Source organism: Botryllus schlosseri, chromosome 2, assembly GCF_051294905.1.
Source record: "Botryllus schlosseri isolate E-star chromosome 2, Bs_hap1, whole genome shotgun sequence".
Taxonomy (NCBI): Eukaryota; Metazoa; Chordata; class Ascidiacea; order Stolidobranchia; family Styelidae; genus Botryllus; species Botryllus schlosseri.
The window spans coordinates 3,989,930-4,016,521 of NC_137237.1; the positions used below are offsets into that span (position 1 = coordinate 3,989,930).

The 26,592-nt window shown below is 38.2% G+C and overlaps 1 protein-coding gene across 1 annotated transcript; it reads right to left on the bottom strand.

Annotated features, from left to right (window-relative positions):
- Positions 1 to 1,480: 1,480 nt before the first annotated feature.
- Positions 1,481 to 26,592, bottom strand: LOC145433064 (uncharacterized). The gene is made up of 7 exons (XM_080309972.1): positions 26,434 to 26,592; positions 8,619 to 8,822; positions 8,366 to 8,533; positions 7,863 to 7,982; positions 3,611 to 3,834; positions 2,415 to 2,688; positions 1,481 to 1,763 (listed from the first exon to the last, which is right to left on the bottom strand). The coding sequence occupies exons 1-7, from the start codon at positions 26,478 to 26,480 to the stop codon at positions 1,652 to 1,654; spliced, it is 1,149 nt and encodes a 382-aa protein (XP_080166098.1). The 5' UTR covers positions 26,481 to 26,592; the 3' UTR covers positions 1,481 to 1,651.

Consider the following 26,592-nt stretch of genomic DNA (forward strand, 5'->3'; position numbering starts at 1 on the left):
GACACGTCGCGGGCTGCTTACGATATGATAATAGGTAGGCCTAATTGCTAGATTGCGACACGGTAGTTTCAAACGTTATGGTGGGCCATATTTACTATGATGGAATATTTGATATGGGCGACAATGCTATTTGAGCGAAACCAAGCTATCCGGTACCTAAATTGTATTCATTGATACTTTCATTAAAACAAATTTGTTACTCCATAACTACTGGGCTTTACTTGACTTTTATGAATATTAAATGCTGGTAGGCCTACTACATGAAAACAGCCCCGAAATACCTCAGGCTATCTTTCGTATTGGGGGATTAAACTACTTCGACTTGACAAACTGAAAATAGCGAAAAGTAAATAAGTAGATCATAAATATTACGAAGTAGAAGTAGAGAAAATCAGATCTACTTGAGTAAGTACCAAAAGTAGAGGAAAACGTCATTTGACATTTTACAGCTCTTTAGCCTACTTTATAGGCCTACCGCTGTAGACGGCCCATCGTCTGCTCATTGTGAACAGAGGTGGTCAGTAACTAAGTACTTCTACTTTTTGAAGTACTTGAATTAGATTTTACCTACTCGCACTACTTATTAATTAGTTATCATTTTGGAATACTTCTACTTAATAGTTTTCAGTTTTTTTAGGCAAACAGGCGTAATATAGGCTACCTACTTATTTACTTACTTGTGAGCTGCCACTCCTACTTCTACTTGAGTAGAAATTCCGGGGATACTTCTACTTGAGTAGCGACGTGGACTACTTTGACCACCTCTGATTGTGAATCATAAACATTAAAATGAAACAAATAGGGTGACATGGTGTTATATGCTCAAAGTACCGCAACTAAAGCAAGACTGCGTGGGCATTACATGGTTCTATCAGGAAGCGCATGACGAAAAATTGTGATGTAGACACCATTGTCAGAATGAAGCAGCACGGTGTGTCACCAGCAGTTTACGCACAACTTCAGTGTTGTCAGCCAACAACTGCTGCTGTTAAACGTTCTTTCTCCGTTCTTGGCAAGCTACTTCGTAAGGACAGACACTTTCTACTCGAAAATGTAGGAATACATCTTTCGTTGTACTATAACAAATTTTTTGATTATTTATACCATAATACGTGATGTAACTACTGGAATTCTTCATAGGGCGAGATTTCGTTGAAATAAAGTTTTTTCCTGCAAAAATTTGTCAGTTTTTGAGTCAAAGTTTTTTCAGGCCCAACTACTTCGAACGGACAGCCAGTGCCAACAAGAAATGAAGTTATATGTAGTACAATACTGACGTTATGTAGTAAAACACCTAATTTGCATACGTTAGGCCAAAATTTGGTAAAAATTAAGTTTTGTAAGGTCAAAAAATCTTCCGTTTTTAGGTAAAAAAATCGCCCTAGTTATGAGTTGAACGCGTGTCTTGACATCCAGGAAGCCGTGAGACTGACTTAGGCAACACCTCCAACGGTACTATTACGTATAGCAGACAAGTACAGGCACTTAAAATCAATTATTGTGCGTCAGCCAACCTTCACGACAGAACAGTCGACTTTATTTACTCACTATATCCACGAAATTACTTGTGACGGATAAGGTAAGAAATGTCCGAATATTCGGGAGATGGTAACAGATACGTATAGCCGTTGAAACATAAATTTCATATTCTTTAAAGTGTGCTTTCTCCCAATCCGGTAGTCCCCAAAGTGATGGATCTTGATTCTTCAGACTGTTGTTCAACGACAGGAATTGATACCGAAGCTTCTTCGATTCTGTCATCCCTGCAAGTAAAATCCAGAACGTCGTATTCGAGATATCGGTGTATACTGTAGCCTATACTGCCGAGCACATCATATTAGAAAATATTCCATCTAAAATTCTAACATATAGTTGCATGTCAATGGCTCAGTATGAGGCACATGCTTATGGCAGATCACTCAGAGGTGATCACTGGTCAGGTAAGTAACGAAGTGATTCTATTTTTTCGAAGTAGACCTACTTACACCAGCGGTTATGATTGTAGACCACTTCTACGCAGCAGTTTTGCGAAATAAAAATAGGCTTACAATACTTACTTTTTACTTACTGGGATATCGCTACTGGTATTTGGGTATATATATTTACGACGTTATTCTATCTATACTTAAGTAGCCTACCCTGTATGACTACTTTAACCCCAGCATGCTCATGATATATACCAAATATTTTTAGGTAGTTGATTGTCGATTATTGATATACAATGTTCTTTCCAATTCTCTACTGGTTGCTGACGATTACCCCTGACGAGTTTCATCCGAAAATATTCGGGTTCATTTCAATATGAATACAATTGTATATTGAAGTTCTGTATACCCCCAAGAAGCTCTTTTATATAGTTAAGTGGCATATGTGCCCAACTTCCGTCTATCCGATTTATGGAAAATCCATCATACCTGTTGTTTGCCCCACCAACCGCAATACCGCAGGAAGTTTCTTTGCCATGCCGTTCACGGGGATGCTGGTCACACATTGTGAGGCTTGTGGCATTGCCGATTTTCTTCATTTCGCGGTAGCTACCACCCTGCGTTACCACAGCTTCCTGTCGAACTTCGTTGACGTGACGTTGACTGGGAAACTCCCCGCAGTCGACGACATCTGATTTAGTTGAACTGCTGCCAGCTCCATCGAGACTCACCACCAACTTTTCGTCATTGATTATCTGCCGGGCTGCAAAAGGAATCTCACTTTCGCTATTTAGGCAAGCCATATGCAACTCGGTGGATATGGGAGTCGAGATAAACCTCAAACACTTGCACCTGTGGAATATAGGCCTACCACTTAGCCCAGCGGTTTTTAAAGTATGAGTCGTGAAGGGTATTGTTTTGGGTCGCGACGGCACCCGAGCGTTCTTTTAATATCGATGTAATATTTGTTGAATTTGTTGCAGTGAAAAAATTTATTCGCGCTTCGCGCGATTTCCTGTGCATTTTCTAGGTCACTGTGTTGAATACTATTGACAATCAGTGAGACGTGCAGAAAAGTATTTGCTACAACATTGCTTCGTTATGGAAATGTGTCGATCTTTGTGTTACACAAATTAGTTTGAATTCATGATAAGATTTATCTGACGTTGGTTTCCGTGGAAAATACCGTCGGAAACCGTTTGGATGCTTTTAGTGTAGTGGTGCGCAATGAGCGGGTGCGAGACAATGATGCACAGGCCAACCCCTTCCGCGCCGGTACACATGAAAAAGACATAAAATTTCGGCCGGGCATATATCTGTTGAACCGACGACGATTTCGAGTGTTCCAGCCGCTCCATATCGTATACGCCGCCGACTATATTGGGTGCAAATCGTCCGTAGGCTCATACTACATTTTTTTCGAAAGTATTTAACCAATTATGGCATAATTATAAAACAGTCGAAAAAACACAATTTTGATTCTTAAAAAAGGCATTTGTTTAAAACACCACTTGTTTCAAATGGAACCCCCGTTTCATTACGAAATAAGCCTGTAAAGGCAAAAGCTCTAAATTGCATCCCAGATTCTGTCGGCGAACTTAACTTTGACAATAATATGGGCAAATATACACATATTCGTCAACCGTTTTCTCTACCATTAGTAGTCGAATCAATAATTAACGAGCCTCTCGATCCACATCTCTCCCTTTCCGACGCCAATCCATCAATCGATGCGGACGGCTCGCCGTGGCTAATGCCGCTGTTTGATTTCGATAATGAAGAAGCGCTCGAGGAGTAGACGGAGGAGGCAGATAAAAACGTTGCTGATCTCGACAAGTTTCTACCCTCTAATATTGTCCTGATGAATTGATCGTAGTCCAGACGGCCATCGTTTCTTGTATCAGCGAATCTGATTATATCAAAGACCCAATGAAACCATGTCAATACGATGTGAGTGGGTGCAGCGGGAATGCAACTCATGACCCTTATCCACGCCAATTAGCGTATAGGCAAAAGCGAGTAAAATGCGTCTTTGCAGCTCCAAATTTTTACCTCCCCATTGCGACGTAATATGTATATGTTACGTCATTTTAAAAAATCTAGCTTACCCTATGTAGGCTATTCTATCGCACTTCTCGAACTCCTGTCCTGGTCCATAATATGTGTCTAGTCAAACTTTTAACGAATAGCCATGATAAAACCATTGACAAAAGTTTGTAATATAAACCGTACTAAATGTTTGGAAATACTGGTGTTTTGCTCAACTGAAACAGACCAAATTCCCACATATGATCCTTACAGCATTGCGGGATCAGGTCCCATAGCATTTATTTCATTTAATAGAAAATGGATATGTGTTTTCCAATAAAACTACTCAAAAATAACGAGAAGGAAGTCAAATGGGTATACGCCATCCTGAAAATTAAAAATCAAAAATACGAACAATTTACAAATTTGAGTTGAACAATTTTTCCAATTATGACAGAACGTGTCGTCCAACATGCGAAATTCTAGGTTCGGACATGAATACACTCTGAGTTTTGATGACATATCGATTTTCATGCGTGGGAATATATGTATTGTTTTCACGGTTAACTAATCCTGTTTGCTCCTATCGGACGACTAAAAAAAGGTAATCAACATTCAAGCTGCCCGCGCAACGGTTCGTAATCCCATGTGGCCCTTTGACCGAAAATGTTGGCCACCCCGGTTTTAGTCTAATCTTCTCGACACTCCAAGTACAGCCTACTATTTTGGTTAGTAGATGAGGCAAAAATGGGTAATGCATTCCAACAGTTCTCATGAACAGAGACGGCAGATTAACGTGTGTTCTTGGTGTCGCGGTTTCTTCGTGGATTTTCAATGTCACACATCCTTAAATTATAAGTCTTGAATGATTTGCGGGTCACGCTTAGTAGGACTGACAGCCTTCATGGAGTCGTTCTCGAGCCCAGTGCCGGTTGCTCAATATATCGAACCAGGTCTAGTCATGTCATGATAGAGACTACGCGCACCATCACCGAGGTGATGGAATCATCCATCGAAAAAAAAAGCATCAAAGATTGCTAATTACAGATTAAATTTCCCGTGATAGAGTGGTTTTGGAGAATATCCTGATGCCGGTGTTGTTCCGATTAATAACAATGTCAATCAGTGTTGCAGAGGGTTTTCGAATTAGGTGTGCAATGTGGTGCGATCAATGAATGATGAGAGGTCTTCGCAGTGCGACAAATTTCATGAAGATTTTCATCATGTCAAAAAAGTCAAAATTAGGTCAAAATTGTATCGTTAGGTCAAAAAATGTCACAATTCTTTACAAAGTTAAAACTTTTTTGCAACCTACGTTTCGTTTGTATCATAGATTTTGCACTGTCGGTGAACTTATCATTTGACATTTTACAGCTTGTAGCCTACTTTATAGGCCTACCGGTGTATACGGCCCATTGTCCGCTCATTGTGAATCATAAACATTCAAATGAAACAAATAGGTTGACATAGTGTTATTACATCCTCTATAGTGTTATGTTCAACGTACCGCAATATCTTAACTGAAGCAAGACTGCGTGGGCATTGCATGGTTCTTATATTAAGAAGCGCACGGTGAAAAATTGTGATGTATAGACACCATTGCCAGAATGAAGCAACACGGTGTGTCACCAGCAGTGTACACACAACTACAGTGTTGCCAGCCAGCAACTGCTGCTGTTGGGCGTTCTTTCTCCATTCTTGGCAATCTACTTTGAAAGGACAGACACTTTCTATCCGAGAATGTAGGAAAGTATCCTTCGTTGTACTGCAAAAAAATCAATTATTTCTACCATAATGCGTAATGTATAGCTACTGGAATACTTCATAGGTTCAGATTTCGTTAAAATAAAGTTATAAAGTTTTTTCATGTAACAATTTGTCAGTTTTAGAGGCACGAAAGTTTTTTAAAGGCCAAACTACTTCGTAAGAACAGACAGTTACAGTTACATTATGTAGGAATCAGTGATGAGCGGATAGTGCTTTTCGAGACTCCGAATCCCTCCGACAACTTCAGCAGTGTCCGACGAAAACTCCATCCGACTCCGAAGATCTCAATCCCAGACTCCGAGATACTCTGAAGAATCTCGTCAAGTATCCGGAACATCATGACACTACAGACACTACAGATACTACAGACACTGCTCAACGAAAATGCCTTGCTAGATCACTAGGTTAAGATAGCTCCTGGCCAATCATACCATTTTAACCATATCATTAGAGTGGCAAGCATACACTTGGTAATGTGTTTTTTTGCGCTCCGACTGTCATAAAATCGGCAAAACTCCGCTCCGAATACACTCCGACTCCGCTCCGATGCTCATCACTGGTAGGAATACACCTAATTTGCATACCTTAGGTCAAATTTGGTCAAAGTTAAGATTTTTAAGGTCAAAAAATGTCAAAGTTTTGATTTTGTAAGTCAAAATCTTCCGTTTTCAGGTCTAAAAAAATCGCCCTACTCATTAATAATTGTGAATGCATGATCTGTTCCCTTTCGAATATAGTCTCCATGAACCATTTCGGGCAAAAATTGTATGTAGAAGTAGCAGACTTCCGTGGCGGTTCTTTGATTTTCCGTGAAAGACCATATACGCTACGCTACACAGCCATATGTGAGACGACTTCTCACAAAAGTATTCGAAACATATTTTCTTGTATAAAGCCATATTCTGACGTTTCGAAGCATGTATTTATACGTCTATAAAGCTGCATAACCGAGCGGATCCTATTGTAAATTATATAGATTCCTACATTCGATTCTTTGTAATGAATGATACAGCCAAAATATTTGAAAGTTTTGACGTTTTCAATTGGATGATTATGCAGGGAGAAGATTGAGGTAAATATCCGTTACGATAACCGTATTTCACAGACTAAATATATTGACGGAGCATTAACCTCCATTTCACGTACAATGACATGTCATTTCCTTAGAGGATCAATTTGTTCTGTCGTGTATTTAAAAAAGCTGACTTTGAAATTAGTGTGTACCTATACCAGGGCCGGCCAACCCGTGGCCCGCGAGGTAATTTCCGAAATTTCTAATATCAAAAATGGATTGCACAGATTGTGAACTTGCAAGGCCAACCAAAAATTTGATTATCTAACTATAGTTTGGCCGCAACACTTGAGATGTGATGACTAAAATATCAGTTTCGACGCATTGACAGATCCATCAGCCAGTCACATATTGGTATATCTTCGTACACTACAATAATGCAGAATAATTTGCGATAGATTTATCAAAAGTAAAAATTTTCTACAAGCTTAGCGCAACATGTTGTCACTCGATTTCTTGTTTTTAATATTGTTGCCCTTTTTGTGAAAATGGAAGAAAGCCTGATGTATCAGATTGAGTCTAACTATGTTCGCGAGGCAAATGCGACCTTACGTTTGCGCTCGCAGTAAGATCGTTGACTATGAAACCTATAGGCTCGGAATGATTGACGCATGTTGGTCGCAGCTTTCGATATCGATATGTCCATGCGCCGAATAGCCCAGTCCTCGCAAACTTAGCCCAGCGATATACGGCAGGCCCGCAATATAGTCAAGTGACAATATTATTGACCTATGAACTTCAAAAATTTTTCGCGCTTGGCGCGGTAAGTGACCCGCTCAATATTTCGTCAATCGAATGTGGCCCTTTGGCTGAAAAGGTTGGCCAGCCCTGACCTATACGATCACATTGATTCATGTAACATGTATTGCCGACGTCCGTGGACGCTTAACATTGACTACTTGCAAATGTAGGTCCAATCCTGGTCATATAGGTAGCTGACGAATACAGATGGCGAATATAGCTGACGAATACAGGTCTCAATCGCTAGGATATGTGAAAGATTTGGAGCGTTATCATATAGAAAGGGATATAGAGTCCCGAATATTATCCAAACAAACGAATCCGCATACCTTACTAGTTCATTAGCTTCCTTCAGGGTTATTGTGTTGCCCTGACTCATAAGTAGACTTAGAAGTTCATTGGCATTAACGTATCCCTTTTCTTCGACATCAAGACACAGAAAAGCGTCTCTGCAAAAGATGACATATATATGACATATCTGTGTACTCACGATCAAACCACATCATTGTGGTAGCCTATAGAACGGGCATTATGTTCTTTGTGGTCGAATAAAAGTCACAAATTTGAACATTCCATATCATTCATAATGTTGTGACGGTAAATCAGTGGTATTCGAATACTTGACTCGACTCGAACCCATTCAGTATCGAATTACTCAAGTACTTGACAATGCAATTACAATGTCAGCCCACAGCCTCTAACCAAATATATCGGTGCCTGCAAGATTTACTTAATTGTTTTCTATGCCGGAACACACGCACTGTCATTTGCTAGCAGCGTCCCAGCAGCCCAAATTGGAAATCACTGTATATATTATTATATACTTACTTACCTAAGTTCCGCTTCCATGCCCTTTTCCTCTCGCATGTATTCCACAATCATACAAAACTCACTAAAATCCATCGTCATGTCACCATCCACTTCCATAAGGCAAGCCAGTTCGTGTATCTCTTCGTCCGTAGTTTTGTAGCCCAAAGCACCCAACGCCATGTTCAACTCACTGTAAGTAATTGTACAAGTACATGTACATTATACAACTGTGCAATACCCACATTTAATTTGCGTCAAGGGAAATGTTAGATTACCTCATGTCCATTGTTTTGCTGCTATCAATATCATAGAATTCGAATATTTGTCTTAATTCGTCTAACTCCTCTGCATTGAAACTGCTCTGTCCTTTCATGCCGTAGGCTCTTTCTAGTCTTCTCCGGGCCTGGATGGAGGCAGTCTTGCGGTTGGGTCCGTAGTTGTCATCGAACGGTTGTTGCGCTCCTCTCGGCGCGTTCTTACTAGGAAAAATGTTACAGATATAGTTCCATACAGTTCTAGCATATGTCCGCCTATTTCTGTTAGCGATTCTATTTTTTATCCCATTAGACGAAGCCATATCGCTGATGGCATTCTGAGCCGAAAGCTTGTTTTTGTTCGAACTGGATTTGAAGAAATTATCTTGCAGGGAAAATGATGATGAAGACGAGTATCTGTACAGATCAATATTCGCTCGCCGTCATACATAGAATAAGTCATCAGACCATAATAATACACGAGCCCTAATAAACAGTTCTTAGCGGATCAATAATGACGATTGAAACATCTTGATGTTTTAATTATCACCGCTGTGGGGCACATATAGATGCTTATTATTGCTAAATCATGACGTCGATAAGGGATGGTGCGAATACGGCAGTAGTTATGTAGATCGGTCGTGAGCGGCTATTGTTTCTTATGGCGGGGTGGCGATTCGCCTGGAAACCCGGGGTGGCGATTCGCCTCTTATCTCTTATGGCGGGGGTCGCGATTCGCCATGTGTTCTTATGGGTGCGGTCGTGATTCGCCTTTTCGGGTATAGGCCGCGGTCGTGATTCGCCGTGAAAACTCGTGGTCGTGACTCGCCTTTTTTGCTATAGGCGGTGGCGGCGATTCGCCTGTCGTGTATTCTTACGGGTTCTGTGGTGAGGTGCCATGTGTTCTTATGGATGCGGTCGTGATTCGCACTTTCAGGCATCTCTCGCGCGGTGTTGAATATGTACGAGTCACCAACAATAACCGCACAAACGGAAACGTGGCTTGTTGTGAGGATTAAGCAGTGCATACGTCCGTTTTGGAAATTCGGAGCGCGCACTATCGTATCGATTATTCCACTAATCCAGTAAGTACTATTACATACAGGAGTATTCAGTATTCAGCAACGACACGAAAAGCGACCAACAAATAACCGCACTCGTAAATTAACACCTAAAAAAGTGTAAAATAGATTGCAAATCCCGCGATCGCTAACAAGATAATGTCTCGGCTATAACCATTTAGTGACTTGGTGTTAAAGACATACCGATCGCTCACAAGGTAATATTTCGGTAATTAGTTTGTCACAGAGCCGTCGCAGACGGTGATTCGAAAACCAACAATTTGACACTTTCTGGTGGTCGCTATATGTTTTGACACTTCGAACAGCGGCTGACTTTAGTTGCACGATAAGAATCATGTGAATATACAAGTAATGTATCAATTTGTCAACTTGAAATGAAACTTACTACACAAACCAAGTTGATTCGTATTTGAATGTGTTAATTCGGTACAATTCTAATTATTTTGAGAAATCTTTTGATTCGACCGTAACCTGAATATTACTGACGCCGACTTTCAGCCGCATCGAATTATTCGCACATTCCGCGCCGCTGTTTTCACACTTATAGAATCAATACCAACTATAACTCTACAAGAATCAAGAATCACAAGTATGTGCATTACACAGTTATTGTATTTATTAACTTGAAATCAAACTCTTAACAAAAACACGCAACTAATCATTTGCCAGCTCTAACATTATGAAAATCCTCGAGTCTTTATTTTTAAGAATGTTATAGTACGGTGTCGGAATCCATTCGTGGGATGTACTAAAGATAAATCCAGATAATTCAAAATGAAATATTTGGACTTTGACATAGTGTGAATTGAAATAGGATTGACAAACATGACTACCAACTTTGATCCAGTCACATTTCAAGATCATACTTCGAACCAAGTAATGTAACATTACAACTCTATTCACGATCCTGCTTTCCGTTTGTCAAAGAGATATTTTAACATCTTACCATACTCAAAAGAATTATTCACAACATTAACAATTGTTAAAAATCTAGTTTTCACTTACTTGATTATATCACTGCAACTCATAAATTTGAATTAATTCATCCTGGTTGTATTCGTATGCTCGGTCTTTTTTATTCAATTGTAAAGGTCGTTACTATTCTGAAGACAAAGTAAGCTATTTACTAATCGACACATAAATGACTTGACATAAACATATTATATTTTGAGTACACGAGATTTGAATGTCTGAACAATAACTGAGAAATAATTTATCACAATAAAATCCGTATATTACAGCGTAAAAGATGTTTGAATGTCAGCAACTCTGTACGGTCATAGTTACTACCACTAATTTACCCGACCAACTCGTCATGATCATTCCTGAAATCAACACAAATATGACCACTGACTTGAGTTAACCACAAAACAGCATCAAGTTTTAAATCCACTTGTAGCTTACGGATTATTTGAATGCTGGTTATGTTTTGTTGTAATTGAGTTAACGGAAATAGTATTACGTCTCGACATCTTACCATCTTACCATATTCAAAGAATCAACCACGAAAACATTGTCAAGTAAATCCGTTACCCCGACCAACTCAAACAGTATCAGTATGAAAAACAGCCAAACATACACGAATCCATACAATCACTAAAACCTAAAATCCATAACAAGCTTGGTTGTATTCAGATCCGTACACATCTTTTTTTATCCAGTTTGAAAAGTCGTAACTATTCTGTAAGATAGAGGAATTACTACTCGGTATATTTTGTAAGACCAAAAGTAATTACTTCTCAGTGTCGGCGACTTGAGATTAACATAATATGTTTGAGTATACGAGATTTGACAGTCTGATCATCGTAGTTTCTTACAATCGAGCACAGGTGTGATATCAAAATTATCATGATGTAAACATAGGGATTGACACATTGATTTGACATATGAGATTTTGTAATTGTTGATCGTTACTTTATTATTAATTGTTTGCGTTAATTAGACCCGGTGTTGTGGTAAATGTTATGACAGCAACAAACTTTTCAGTACCAATGTTATTAACATATTAAGCTGTAAACTATGTGTGTCTGAAATGTTCTTGATAGGAAAATTACTCCACCTTGGTAAAAATCACTCTGCGTATCGCGGATATCAGAAAATATTTCCAGTAACCAAGACTAAGACTTTGATTATTACAAAAGTAAATTGTGATATGTTTGTTAGATGCATCCAATTGAACTAGAAGTGTCTAGTGCCCAACACTCGTAATATCAAAAAAGTACTTGCTACACTGTAATTCACTTAACGTGTTTTGCATTGTTGTTCATTTGTAGTATTGATTGTTTTTGAACCTCCAAATAATAATTTCCGACATGAAACCAAACCGCCGAAAGTCGTTACCATCACAACGAAACAATTTGTACGATGTTTGTCAAATGTATCCTATAGTTAGGTGTACTAGAATCACTGGTCCAACACATACACCGAAAATGCAATCGAAATTTTCCCCATTGTCATTCGTCAAAGTAAAGGTCGTCACAATACTCAACCCATAAAAGATCTTACTTGTATGTGATTGAATCGCAGGTAATTAACCCACTAAATCAAACCATAAGGAAATTTCACTCACTCATCGGATATGAAACAGCGTCACTTAATCGGCGTAGATCGTTTTACTAAATGCAAATCATACCTGACCAACAGAAAACAATTTTCACTTACCTTGTAATGAAACCAAGTGGTGGGCCTTCGTTCAATATTTTGTCTGTGTCAAATACTTTGTAATAAACACAATGGAGTGGTTGAGCTTTACATCATCAAGCTGTCATTAATAAATCAAGATTTCGGTAAACTTGTAAATGTATCGTTTAACTAACCGAGTTGTATGCACAGTTTGATATTTTTGTCATTTAGTGATTGCTGAACATACCACTTCGAAATACTGCGTTGATCTCAATCCCCTTTGTCCTGATAATCGAAGTACTTTTTGTTTTGAATTCATAACAATCGGATTTTCTATGACATGATAAATTAGAAGATTTAGAAGATTGGTTGCATATCACTAAAAATAATATACCACACATATTATTACTGTTACTCCATTCATCGGTATTTTTTCCGTTGTCGATTTTCAAACGAGTAAAATTTATTACTTGAGTTGCTCTGCTTACTATATTTAAATGTAAACTCACCCGTCTTTCAACAACAAACAATGTTAAAAAGTATGCAATCAAACACAACAAGTTTTACGATACTAATTATTATCCCACATAACCCATTTCTTACCGAAGACATATGAAATATATTCATGTTACAAGAAAATATTCGCTCATGCTACAAACCTGTACAATGATTGGTGGTGCTTTCAAACTGTTTCGATACCTCAAGAACTTTATCATCTGAATGGTTGTTCATGTATCGTAATAATCAAGTATTTCAACACAGAACTAGTATTAACAGAAACACCAGAGTTGTTTACACAAAAGTTTGTGTGTGTACAGTATGCGAATACCATGTGTAAGTCCAGCACAATTGTGGTATCCATACGAGTTTAGTTAACACAATTTACGACACCGAGGTCGCCTCATCTTTCGTAAGACAACAAACCAAGGCTTCAGGATATGTCCATGTCATAACAATAAATCAGCTACTCCAACAACAGAGTACATACGTTTTCTAGTTACGGTGCTTACATCTTACACACAAATCGACCTACTTTGCAAACGAAAAGCGCTGAGTCATCACAACAATACAACTAAAACATACTATCATACAAATTGGTCGTTATAGTTTACCCACCAACGATACATCGTACAAGTAGCAAGTCTCGAGAATCCAGTTTTTCAAAAAACGTGAAAGTGTTTCTACACCAAGTCGGTATGTTGACGAAAGCATATATTGTAATATCATGATCGATTTGCATTCGTTGGTCACAAACTGTCACTACTCTAAATAATTATTTTTCACTCAAAGCATACTTATCGCCAATCGTTTTCATCAAGCACGAGTTCAAGAAACCTGCTGCGACATGAATTGTTATTTTTATGTTGTGTAAATAGGTAATAATTAATTTTAGTAACACTATATCAACATCATCGAGTTGTGCGAATAGATTTACATGTGGTCTTGTGGTTTTAATCGAAGTATACAGCACGGTCTAATGTAGAGTCATCTCTATTGTACAACAACTCGGTAATCGAAATGCATTAAAATTTAAACAACGATCTTGGTTCGTCGCACCAAAAATATGTTTACTATCACGATACTCTACACAGGCCGTGTAAATCCTTTTCACACTCGTAATAGTATACCAACAGCTACCGGCGACAACGTTTAACAATACCAACGACACTAAACATACGATACCTACCCAAGTAAAATTTCCATTTTCACCTGGAGATCGGTCGTAACCCAAGTAGAAATACCATTGTCCTTTGGAGATTTATCGTTTACCCAGTGTAACAAACCCCTTTTCCTTTGGTAATCTATTTTTCTCTGGGTAACAATCCTTTTTCACTTGGAAATATATTTTTTCTCTGGTTAACAATCCTTTTTCACTTGGAAATATATTTTTTCTCTGGTTAACAATCCTTTTTCACTTGGAAATATATTTTTTCACTGGGTAACAAACCTTTTTCACTTGGAAATATATTTTTTCTCTGGTTAACAAACCTTTTTAACTTGGAAATATATTTTTTCTCTGGGTAACAAACGTTTTTCACTTGGAAATATATTTTTTCCCTGGGTAACAATCCTTTTTTTCTCTTGGTAATAAACCTTTTTCACTTGGAAATATATTTTTTCTCTGAGTAACAAACCTTTTTCACTTGGAAATATATTTTTTCTATGGGTAACAAACCTTTTTCACTTGGAAATATATTTTTTCTCTTGGTAATAAACCTTTTTCACTTGGAAATATATTTTTTCTCTGGATAACAAACCATTTTCACTTGGCGGGTCGTCGTTTACCTTAGTAAAAATATCATTTTCCTTTGGAGATCCGGCGTTTACCCAGGGTAACAATACATTTTCTCTTGGCCATCTAGCTTTTCCCACAGTAACAAAATCATTTTCATTTTGAAATCTGACAATTTGATATTTTTGTATATTGTTACAACAGATAGCGACAAAATATACACCAACAACAACTCCAATACATTTGTGTAATCGCATATTCACTTGTGCTGATGCAACCCATCAAAATCATCGGTTACCCACATGCAATGTGCTGTTGTACATCGACGTTTATGTTTTTGGAAAATTGGACAATAGGCTTCGATAGTTCTGTGATGTCCGGGCTCGTGCTTTGGATTTTCCAGAGTCAAAATGTCTGAATAAAACACCTCCTTGACGATGGTTGGTATGTGGATAACGGTGTTCGGAAAACGATTGGATTTATGTCACCCATCGCGATAACAATTCCAGGTCGAGTTTTCCCCCGCGTGTTTACTATATTGTGTCTTTATTGGTCATGTATGTCTCGACATTCAGTTTGAAATCGGAAACCCTGATAAAGTATGTAACCGGATCCGGATATCAACTCTGAATCGATAAACCAATGAACAATATTCAAAGTAAACATGTTACACCCTGTGTTTCCACGAAAAAATACCATCCAGACATACGTCGCGCTTGTTTGCCCACATCAGTATACGCATAAATGGAGGTGTGTGACATTGCATGCAATGTGTTGGTATACAAACATCGATCCACAGACATTATCATAGCCGGTAGTTTTGATGTAGATCGAATGTCATCACACCCGATAACAATACCAATAAGCCACATTGCAATGACTCTGAGTCAATCTGAAGCATGACATACAGACACACAAACATGGAACCCTAACATGGGTTATTCACACGACGGTGAAAGTGAACCATACAGCATATACCAATAGGGCGTTCACAGTCGAATATGCGAACCATGCACAATCATATACCCTGGTTTTTGTTGGATATGTACGAAACCAATAAATCGATACATTTCTGTTCCTTCTACGTCAATAATACAAGCGTCATTCCAATGCATCGCTCGAATGTAAGGTTCGTCGGGTGTAAAATCCATGTCAAATAACACCAAAGTGTGCTTTCCGTGTTTTATTATTTCCACCGACGCTTCTTGTCTGTGTCGTAACACTATGGTGCGGGGAGTTGAAAAACGGTGGATTGTGAAACGGATTGACATGACCAACTGAATCGACGTCAATAGACTTGTGATGACAGTTTCAAAATGATACCGATCTCTTGTGGTGATGACCGTTTCGAAATGTAACCGGACGAACTGAATCCTTACGATGATGTGTTTTATGATTGCGTGTGAAATCACGAGGTAGTGTTCTATTGTGGTGTACGATTGCAGTCTTCATTCCACAGAAACATACCTTATTGGATCACAATATCAGTCCGACATTTGCACGATATTTATCCGGAGTCGTTATGTGGGAGTAGCGACATCCATTGATCGTGACTGAAAGACTGATCGCAATCATTTCGAGCACCGTACTTCGATAGTTCACCTAGAACAAACGCTGCAGCAGAAAACTTCGGTGTCGACAACACGATGGATATTGACCGATGTATCCAATTGATCTGGGTGGTCCGTCTACAGATAGGGTCATGACTATCTTGCGATAAAACCATCGAGTAAATCAATGAACGGTGTCGAAATAGCGATGTAATAGCGCAGACTCAGAGTCATTGCAATGTGGCTTATTGGTATTGTTATCGGGTGTGATGACATTCGATCTACATCAAAACTACCGGCTATGATAATGTCTGTGGATCGATGTTTGTATACCAACACATTGCATGCAATGTCACACACCTCCATTTATGCGTATACTGATGTGGGCAAACAAGCGCGACGTATGTCTGGATGGTATTTTTTCGTGGAAACACAGGGTGTAACATGTTTACTTTGAATATTGTTCATTGGTTTATCGATTCAGAGTTGATATCCGGATCCGGTTACATACTTTATCAGGGTTTCCGATTTCAAACTGAATGTCGAGACATACATGACCAATAAAGACACAATATAGTAAACACGCGGGGGAAAACTCGACCTGGAATTGTTATCGCGATGGGTGACATAAATCCAATCGTTTTCCGAACACCGTTATCCACATACCAACCATCGTCAAGGAGGTGTTTTATTCAGACATTTTGACTCTGGAAAATCCAAAGCACGAGCCCGGACATCACAGAACTATCGAAGCCTATTGTCCAATTTTCCAAAAACATAAACGTCGATGTACAACAGCACATTGCATGTGGGTAACCGATGATTTTGATGGGTTGCATCAGCACAAGTGAATATGCGATTACACAAATGTATTGGAGTTGTTGTTGGTGTATATTTTGTCGCTATCTGTTGTAACAATATACAAAAATATCAAATTGTCAGATTTCAAAATGAAAATGATTTTGTTACTGTGGGAAAAGCTAGATGGCCAAGAGAAAATGTATTGTTACCCTGGGTAAACGCCGGATCTCCAAAGGAAAATGATATTTTTACTAAGGTAAACGACGACCCGCCAAGTGAAAATGGTTTGTTATCCAGAGAAAAAATATATTTCCAAGTGAAAAAGGTTTATTACCAAGAGAAAAAATATATTTCCAAGTGAAAAAGGTTTGTTACCCATAGAAAAAATATATTTCCAAGTGAAAAAGGTTTGTTACTCAGAGAAAAAATATATTTCCAAGTGAAAAAGGTTTATTACCAAGAGAAAAAAAGGATTGTTACCCAGGGAAAAAATATATTTCCAAGTGAAAAACGTTTGTTACCCAGAGAAAAAATATATTTCCAAGTTAAAAAGGTTTGTTAACCAGAGAAAAAATATATTTCCAAGTGAAAAAGGTTTGTTACCCAGTGAAAAAATATATTTCCAAGTGAAAAAGGATTGTTAACCAGAGAAAAAATATATTTCCAAGTGAAAAAGGATTGTTAACCAGAGAAAAAATATATTTCCAAGTGAAAAAGGATTGTTACCCAGAGAAAAATAGATTACCAAAGGAAAAGGGGTTTGTTACACTGGGTAAACGATAAATCTCCAAAGGACAATGGTATTTCTACTTGGGTTACGACCGATCTCCAGGTGAAAATGGAAATTTTACTTGGGTAGGTATCGTATGTTTAGTGTCGTTGGTATTGTTAAACGTTGTCGCCGGTAGCTGTTGGTATACTATTACGAGTGTGAAAAGGATTTACACGGCCTGTGTAGAGTATCGTGATAGTAAACATATTTTTGGTGCGACGAACCAAGATCGTTGTTTAAATTTTAATGCATTTCGATTACCGAGTTGTTGTACAATAGAGATGACTCTACATTAGACCGTGCTGTATACTTCGATTAAAACCACAAGACCACATGTAAATCTATTCGCACAACTCGATGATGTTGATATAGTGTTACTAAAATTAATTATTACCTATTTACACAACATAAAAATAACAATTCATGTCGCAGCAGGTTTCTTGAACTCGTGCTTGATGAAAACGATTGGCGATAAGTATGCTTTGAGTGAAAAATAATTATTTAGAGTAGTGACAGTTTGTGACCAACGAATGCAAATCGATCATGATATTACAATATATGCTTTCGTCAACATACCGACTTGGTGTAGAAACACTTTCACGTTTTTTGAAAAACTGGATTCTCGAGACTTGCTACTTGTACGATGTATCGTTGGTGGGTAAACTATAACGACCAATTTGTATGATAGTATGTTTGAGTTGTATTGTTGTGATGACTCAGCGCTTTTCGTTTGCAAAGTAGGTCGATTTGTGTGTAAGATGTAAGCACCGTAACTAGAAAACGTATGTACTCTGTTGTTGGAGTAGCTGATTTATTGTTATGACATGGACATATCCTGAAGCCTTGGTTTGTTGTCTTACGAAAGATGAGGCGACCTCGGTGTCGTAAATTGTGTTAACTAAACTCGTATGGATACCACAATTGTGCTGGACTTACACATGGTATTCGCATACTGTACACACACAAACTTTTGTGTAAACAACTCTGGTGTTTCTGTTAATACTAGTTCTGTGTTGAAATACTTGATTATTACGATACATGAACAACCATTCAGATGATAAAGTTCTTGAGGTATCGAAACAGTTTGAAAGCACCACCAATCATTGTACAGGTTTGTAGCATGAGCGAATATTTTCTTGTAACATGAATATATTTCATATGTCTTCGGTAAGAAATGGGTTATGTGGGATAATAATTAGTATCGTAAAACTTGTTGTGTTTGATTGCATACTTTTTAACATTGTTTGTTGTTGAAAGACGGGTGAGTTTACATTTAAATATAGTAAGCAGAGCAACTCAAGTAATAAATTTTACTCGTTTGAAAATCGACAACGGAAAAAATACCGATGAATGGAGTAACAGTAATAATATGTGTGGTATATTATTTTTAGTGATATGCAACCAATCTTCTAAATCTTCTAATTTATCATGTCATAGAAAATCCGATTGTTATGAATTCAAAACAAAAAGTACTTCGATTATCAGGACAAAGGGGATTGAGATCAACGCAGTATTTCGAAGTGGTATGTTCAGCAATCACTAAATGACAAAAATATCAAACTGTGCATACAACTCGGTTAGTTAAACGATACATTTACAAGTTTACCGAAATCTTGATTTATTAATGACAGCTTGATGATGTAAAGCTCAACCACTCCATTGTGTTTATTACAAAGTATTTGACACAGACAAAATATTGAACGAAGGCCCACCACTTGGTTTCATTACAAGGTAAGTGAAAATTGTTTTCTGTTGGTCAGGTATGATTTGCATTTAGTAAAACGATCTACGCCGATTAAGTGACGCTGTTTCATATCCGATGAGTGAGTGAAATTTCCTTATGGTTTGATTTAGTGGGTTAATTACCTGCGATTCAATCACATACAAGTAAGATCTTTTATGGGTTGAGTATTGTGACGACCTTTACTTTGACGAATGACAATGGGGAAAATTTCGATTGCATTTTCGGTGTATGTGTTGGACCAGTGATTCTAGTACACCTAACTATAGGATACATTTGACAAACATCGTACAAATTGTTTCGTTGTGATGGTAACGACTTTCGGCGGTTTGGTTTCATGTCGGAAATTATTATTTGGAGGTTCAAAAACAATCAATACTACAAATGAACAACAATGCAAAACACGTTAAGTGAATTACAGTGTAGCAAGTACTTTTTTGATATTACGAGTGTTGGGCACTAGACACTTCTAGTTCAATTGGATGCATCTAACAAACATATCACAATTTACTTTTGTAATAATCAAAGTCTTAGTCTTGGTTACTGGAAATATTTTCTGATATCCGCGATACGCAGAGTGATTTTTACCAAGGTGGAGTAATTTTCCTATCAAGAACATTTCAGACACACATAGTTTACAGCTTAATATGTTAACCCGATCGAAACGGCCGGCCTCAAGTCCAAATTTCAATGCATTTAGTAAAATGTTCATAAAATCTGAACCACGGGAGTTGAACCGACACCCAATATATCGCTGTAATCGTGAAACAGCCGCCTAACCAACTGAGCTACTCTCAAAGCGAGAGAGAAACAGGTGATGCCCCTATACCAAGAAGTGTTCTCAACTTTTAGAAAATAAAAGAGAATTTGATTTTTGAATTTGCGACTACGTCATACAAAGACCTGCTCGGGATAGAATCATCGCCTGACTGATTTCGCAAGGATATCAGGATTCTAAAATGACCTGAGTGAGGTTCTTACGATAATACAATCGAGAGTAACGACCGCTGATATAGCGATGGCTACAGTTGGATATAGCGCGATTGATGCCAGGCGTCTCGCATTCGGCGCACATACACGCGCCGTGAGTTATTCTAGTATCGACGACGTTCAATGATTCATTTCACCGCGCCGGTGTATATATTAGCTTTGTACGAGTTACTAAGTACTAGATAGTGCTTTGTCGAAACACACCTTGCTCTTGTACAACAACTAGAACTGAATATATAGTGGTTGGATTGACAGGTAGTCATACCTGCAATATAAAATACAGTGTTTCACTGATATTTTACTGGGCATTTGAAAAAAGATTAGGTCATATTATGCAAGCCTTTTATCGATAATCGTGATGTACACAATCGCTTTGAGACAAGGGCTGTCTATTGAACAAATAGGCATTTTGAAAACCCAGTGTTCACGACATGCGCACCGCAGCAATCAGCTTCGAAGTGCACAACTCGACCGCTGACTCTACACACCTATTTTATTCGCTAATTTGACAATGGACATTGGACATTCAGCCATATTTTGCTTTTGTTCTCTACCATGGGCCAGATCTGAAACATTTTCACCAGAAGTGAAGCCATTTACGGACATAACTTTGCTGTCATATCGATTGCGCGTTGGAGATCTTGTAGCTCGTTGCACATATCATGCTGGTAATGCTGTATTAGTATAAAAAGCAGCAATCGATATGCGTAATCTGTAACAGCGAATCTGCGCTAATCACAACAGCAAATATATTACCGCGTGTTATTGTTTGGGTAATAACATAGTATCGCGGACGTTCAAATGATTCATTTCACTACGTCGGTATATGTAATCGCTTGTCTATCCTTTGTACGAGTTAGTGCCATGTGTTGAAACTAACATTGCTGTTGTACAACACGCGCATCGCAGCAATCAGTTTCGAAGTGCGTTCGTGACCGCAGACTCTACATACCTCGATCCGCTAAATTGAAAATCGACATTCAACCATATTTTTGTAAAAGAATTTATTGCATGGCGCAATATATCATGAAATAATGCACCACGTGTGTAATGCAATAGCAAATCGAAATAATAACAAACCAGCACATCTAGCACCAACACATGGAAAAACGTAAGAAACCATTATAGCATTGGCAACTGAAGTTATTGCAATTATATTCGTTGCCCACACTGCAATGATAATAGGTCAACTGCTTTGACAGAGTTACGCCGAATTTTCTTGCCTCTCTCGTGAATCATGGACGAATAAAATACTTTGAATCAAGAAAGTGCATTGATTAGATGGAACCGGGATTTGATGCCTGGCTTTGCTGGTCGTCAAATTTTCATAAATGACCTGCGCGTTGTGGACGGAAATCTCGAGCAGACACGAAAATACTTTTCAATACCAGAATCGCGACCGGAGCATTGATGTGCCGGTGCATTTCTTTTTATTCGCTACTACGGGAAAGACGTGAAACATTTCCACCAGAAGTGAAGCCATTTACGGACATAAATTTGCTGTCATATCAATAGCGGAGATCTTGTAGCTCGCTGAAGAACATCATGGCAGTATTGGTGTATTAGTATGAATAGCAAAAATATTCAATATGCGTAATCTTCAACAGCAACAGAAAATACATTGCTAAAACCCGCGCATGTTATTTCGTAACATAATTTTACTTCCAGTTCGAAGAATCTTCTGTGCGACTAATTTTTGATTATAAGTATTCCAATAGATGGGCAATGGGCATAACCAGCACATGTTAGGAGAAAAGATCTGCAAATGAATTTGATGTCTCGGAGATGCGCTGATTTAGGTCACGGGCGCTGGTTTATCTCACGCGCGCACATTCACGCGAACGTCGTGGCGAATTGTATTTTGCGCAAAACGTTTTTATGTATTCAATCTGCATTTTGAACAGGCTATTCGATAGTATAAGATGTTATTTATGGCTCGACGTATGCGTATTGATAATAGCTATCCATCTGTAATAGTTGTAATTGTCTACGACCAGAACAACCCAGGAAATTTTGGATTAAGTAAAGCGTGTTCGTGAAAATACGCTCAGTAATCATTAATGAGTGTGCCGTTTCGATCGGGTTAATAACATTGGTACTGAAAAGTTTGTTGCTGTCATAACATTTACCACAACACCGGGTCTAATTAACGCAAACAATTAATAATAAAGTAACGATCAACAATTACAAAATCTCATATGTCAAATCAATGTGTCAATCCCTATGTTTACATCATGATAATTTTGATATCACACCTGTGCTCGATTGTAAGAAACTACGATGATCAGACTGTCAAATCTCGTATACTCAAACATATTATGTTAATCTCAAGTCGCCGACACTGAGAAGTAATTACTTTTGGTCTTACAAAATATACCGAGTAGTAATTCCTCTATCTTACAGAATAGTTACGACTTTTCAAACTGGATAAAAAAAGATGTGTACGGATCTGAATACAACCAAGCTTGTTATGGATTTTAGGTTTTAGTGATTGTATGGATTCGTGTATGTTTGGCTGTTTTTCATACTGATACTGTTTGAGTTGGTCGGGGTAACGGATTTACTTGACAATGTTTTCGTGGTTGATTCTTTGAATATGGTAAGATGGTAAGATGTCGAGACGTAATACTATTTCCGTTAACTCAATTACAACAAAACATAACCAGCATTCAAATAATCCGTAAGCTACAAGTGGATTTAAAACTTGATGCTGTTTTGTGGTTAACTCAAGTCAGTGGTCATATTTGTGTTGATTTCAGGAATGATCATGACGAGTTGGTCGGGTAAATTAGTGGTAGTAACTATGACCGTACAGAGTTGCTGACATTCAAACATCTTTTACGCTGTAATATACGGATTTTATTGTGATAAATTATTTCTCAGTTATTGTTCAGACATTCAAATCTCGTGTACTCAAAATATAATATGTTTATGTCAAGTCATTTATGTGTCGATTAGTAAATAGCTTACTTTGTCTTCAGAATAGTAACGACCTTTACAATTGAATAAAAAAGACCGAGCATACGAATACAACCAGGATGAATTAATTCAAATTTATGAGTTGCAGTGATATAATCAAGTAAGTGAAAACTAGATTTTTAACAATTGTTAATGTTGTGAATAATTCTTTTGAGTATGGTAAGATGTTAAAATATCTCTTTGACAAACGGAAAGCAGGATCGTGAATAGAGTTGTAATGTTACATTACTTGGTTCGAAGTATGATCTTGAAATGTGACTGGATCAAAGTTGGTAGTCATGTTTGTCAATCCTATTTCAATTCACACTATGTCAAAGTCCAAATATTTCATTTTGAATTATCTGGATTTATCTTTAGTACATCCCACGAATGGATTCCGACACCGTACTATAACATTCTTAAAAATAAAGACTCGAGGATTTTCATAATGTTAGAGCTGGCAAATGATTAGTTGCGTGTTTTTGTTAAGAGTTTGATTTCAAGTTAATAAATACAATAACTGTGTAATGCACATACTTGTGATTCTTGATTCTTGTAGAGTTATAGTTGGTATTGATTCTATAAGTGTGAAAACAGCGGCGCGGAATGTGCGAATAATTCGATGCGGCTGAAAGTCGGCGTCAGTAATATTCAGGTTACGGTCGAATCAAAAGATTTCTCAAAATAATTAGAATTGTACCGAATTAACACATTCAAATACGAATCAACTTGGTTTGTGTAGTAAGTTTCATTTCAAGTTGACAAATTGATACATTACTTGTATATTCACATGATTCTTATCGTGCAACTAAAGTCAGCCGCTGTTCGAAGTGTCAAAACATATAGCGACCACCAGAAAGTGTCAAATTGTTGGTTTTCGAATCACCGTCTGCGACGGCTCTGTGACAAACTAATTACCGAAATATTACCTTGTGAGCGATCGGTATGTCTTTAACACCAAGTCACTAAATGGTTATAGCCGAGACATTATCTTGTTAGCGATCGCGGGATTTGCAATCTATTTTACACTTTTTTAGGTGTTAATTTACGAGTGCGGTTATTTGTTGGTCGCTTTTCGTGTCGTTGCTGAATACTGAATACTCCTGTATGTAATAGTACTTACTGGATTAGTGGAATAATCGATACGATAGTGCGCGCTCCGAATTTCCAAAACGGACGTATGCACTGCTTAATCCTCACAACAAGCCACGTTTCCGTTTGTGCGGTTATTGTTGGTGACTCGTACATATTCAACACCGCGCGAGAGATGCCTGAAAGTGCGAATCACGACCGCATCCATAAGAACACATGGCACCTCACCACAGAACCCGTAAGAATACACGACAGGCGAATCGCCGCCACCGCCTATAGCAAAAAAGGCGAGTCACGACCACGAGTTTTCACGGCGAATCACGACCGCGGCCTATACCCGAAAAGGCGAATCACGACCGCACCCATAAGAACACATGGCGAATCGCGACCCCCGCCATAAGAGATAAGAGGCGAATCGCCACCCCGGGTTTCCAGGCGAATCGCCACCCCGCCATAAGAAACAATAGCCGCTCACGACCGATCTACATAACTACTTACGGCACATAAAATTGTACCGAGGAACTCTTACTCTGTCTTAGAAGAGTTTTCTCTGCTGCAAATCGACCCATGCATGTAGGCCTACTTGTTTCGCTGTCGGTGGCAATTTAGTGTCCATTTCTGCACTAGATTTCTGTTGATAATGCATTGCATATTGGCCTACCTGCAGTGTTATTCAACGTTTTTTCGGATTATGATATTAAGATAAAAAGCAAATGAAAATTGGATATAGATCGATACTGAGAAAACGTAAATTCCACATTTTCGATTGGGACATGGAATCTGGAGTTCTGGTTACACACAAATCCAGCATATTGGCTATGCACAGGGAACTCGGAGTGCGGAGTGCGGATGCGGAATGCGGAGATGCGAGATGGATATAAACGTGTTATTTGGAATTACGATAAGAAGAGGATCTATGATTTGCATTTGAAGTTTTAAAATGGACCATGATTTGGATTTGGTGCCGTCTCGAATTCGACCGCAGTCAGGATGCAAATTCTGCAGCTACAATTTTTATAATTTATTGCTGCCTAATGTGGAAAACCAAGCCCATGTATCTTCCACTGCAAAACTTTGTCGCTATGCAATCAATCTGAATGTACTTAATTTCTTGCATTGAGTCGGTTAATCATCGGAAGTTTTGTCACAAATTGTCAAGTAAGAAAGTGGCAGGGAGGCAGAATACGTTTGTGTTATATGGCAATCGATTCCGTATGCATCGATAAATCTATAAGTCATTATCATAACGATCCAAATGCAGCGTAATCGATCTAATCATCGCATTCATTATAGTGGGGTGTTCTTTGACGAATCTCACCCAGTTCAAACAGGTGCTATTGAACACCCCGGAGGTGTGGTCGTGCACCCGTTAAGATCCTTCTCCGTTTACAGGTGTGTTTTAGCAATTATCACTCAACACTTTGAAGTGAAATTGGGAAAATATGCACCCAAAACGTGTATGGACTGCAAACCTAATCGTTCACGTGGTTGAGTGTGGTGTATGGTTGCATTTAAAACAAACATGTTTAAAACAATGCCCTTGCTCAAATCGTGTTTTTTATTGTGTTTTTTAAGCCATGACGTCTCGAATATTCTGTTGTGACGTCATGATGGATTTACATTGACAATTGAAAATATAGGGTAAATATAGCTCCTTTGACGAAATATCTATACTATTGCTGTTGAACTGACTATTTTGAGGGTTCCAGACATCCCGTATCGATATACGTCGGCTATATCGGGTAGCTGTCCGTAGGCTCATACAACATGTTTTTTGGAAAGTATTTACACGACCATGGCATAACTTCACGACCTATTTTTTTTAAATAGGCCTTTGTTTAAAACGCTGTTTAAAGCATGATTTAAACAAAGTGTTTTAAAACACCGTTTGTTTTAAATGCAACCCTAGCGGTGTAGTGCCATGAAGCAACAATTATTCCGTGAATCCTCAATAATGATATTTTTAAAAACTGATATAAATGCTGCTGTACTCACGAGAGAGGAGCGAACAGATCGAACTCCAAAAGCTGAAAATTTTCCATAAGGATGTCACAGGATAACGTGGATTATGAATGGAATTTTAATATTTCCGTTATGGGAGTCACGAAATGCAATCAAATTTGCAGGCTTTGCATATATGACCTACAAAAGTCA

What these genes read in the sequence shown, in the direction of transcription:
- LOC145433064 (XM_080309972.1), bottom strand. Translation starts at nt 26,480, where the DNA reads ATGGAAAATTTTCAGCTTTTGGAGTTCGATCTGTTCGCTCCTCTCTC. An exon ending in AGCAAAACAATGGACATGAG is followed by an intron (nt 8,534 to 8,618) that starts GTAATCTAACAT and finishes AATTACTTACAG; the next exon opens with TGAGTTGAACATGGCGTTGG. An exon ending in GAAGCTAATGAACTAGTAAG is followed by an intron (nt 3,835 to 7,862) that starts GTATGCGGATTC and finishes TGATATAATCAG; the next exon opens with ATTCGCTGATACAAGAAACG.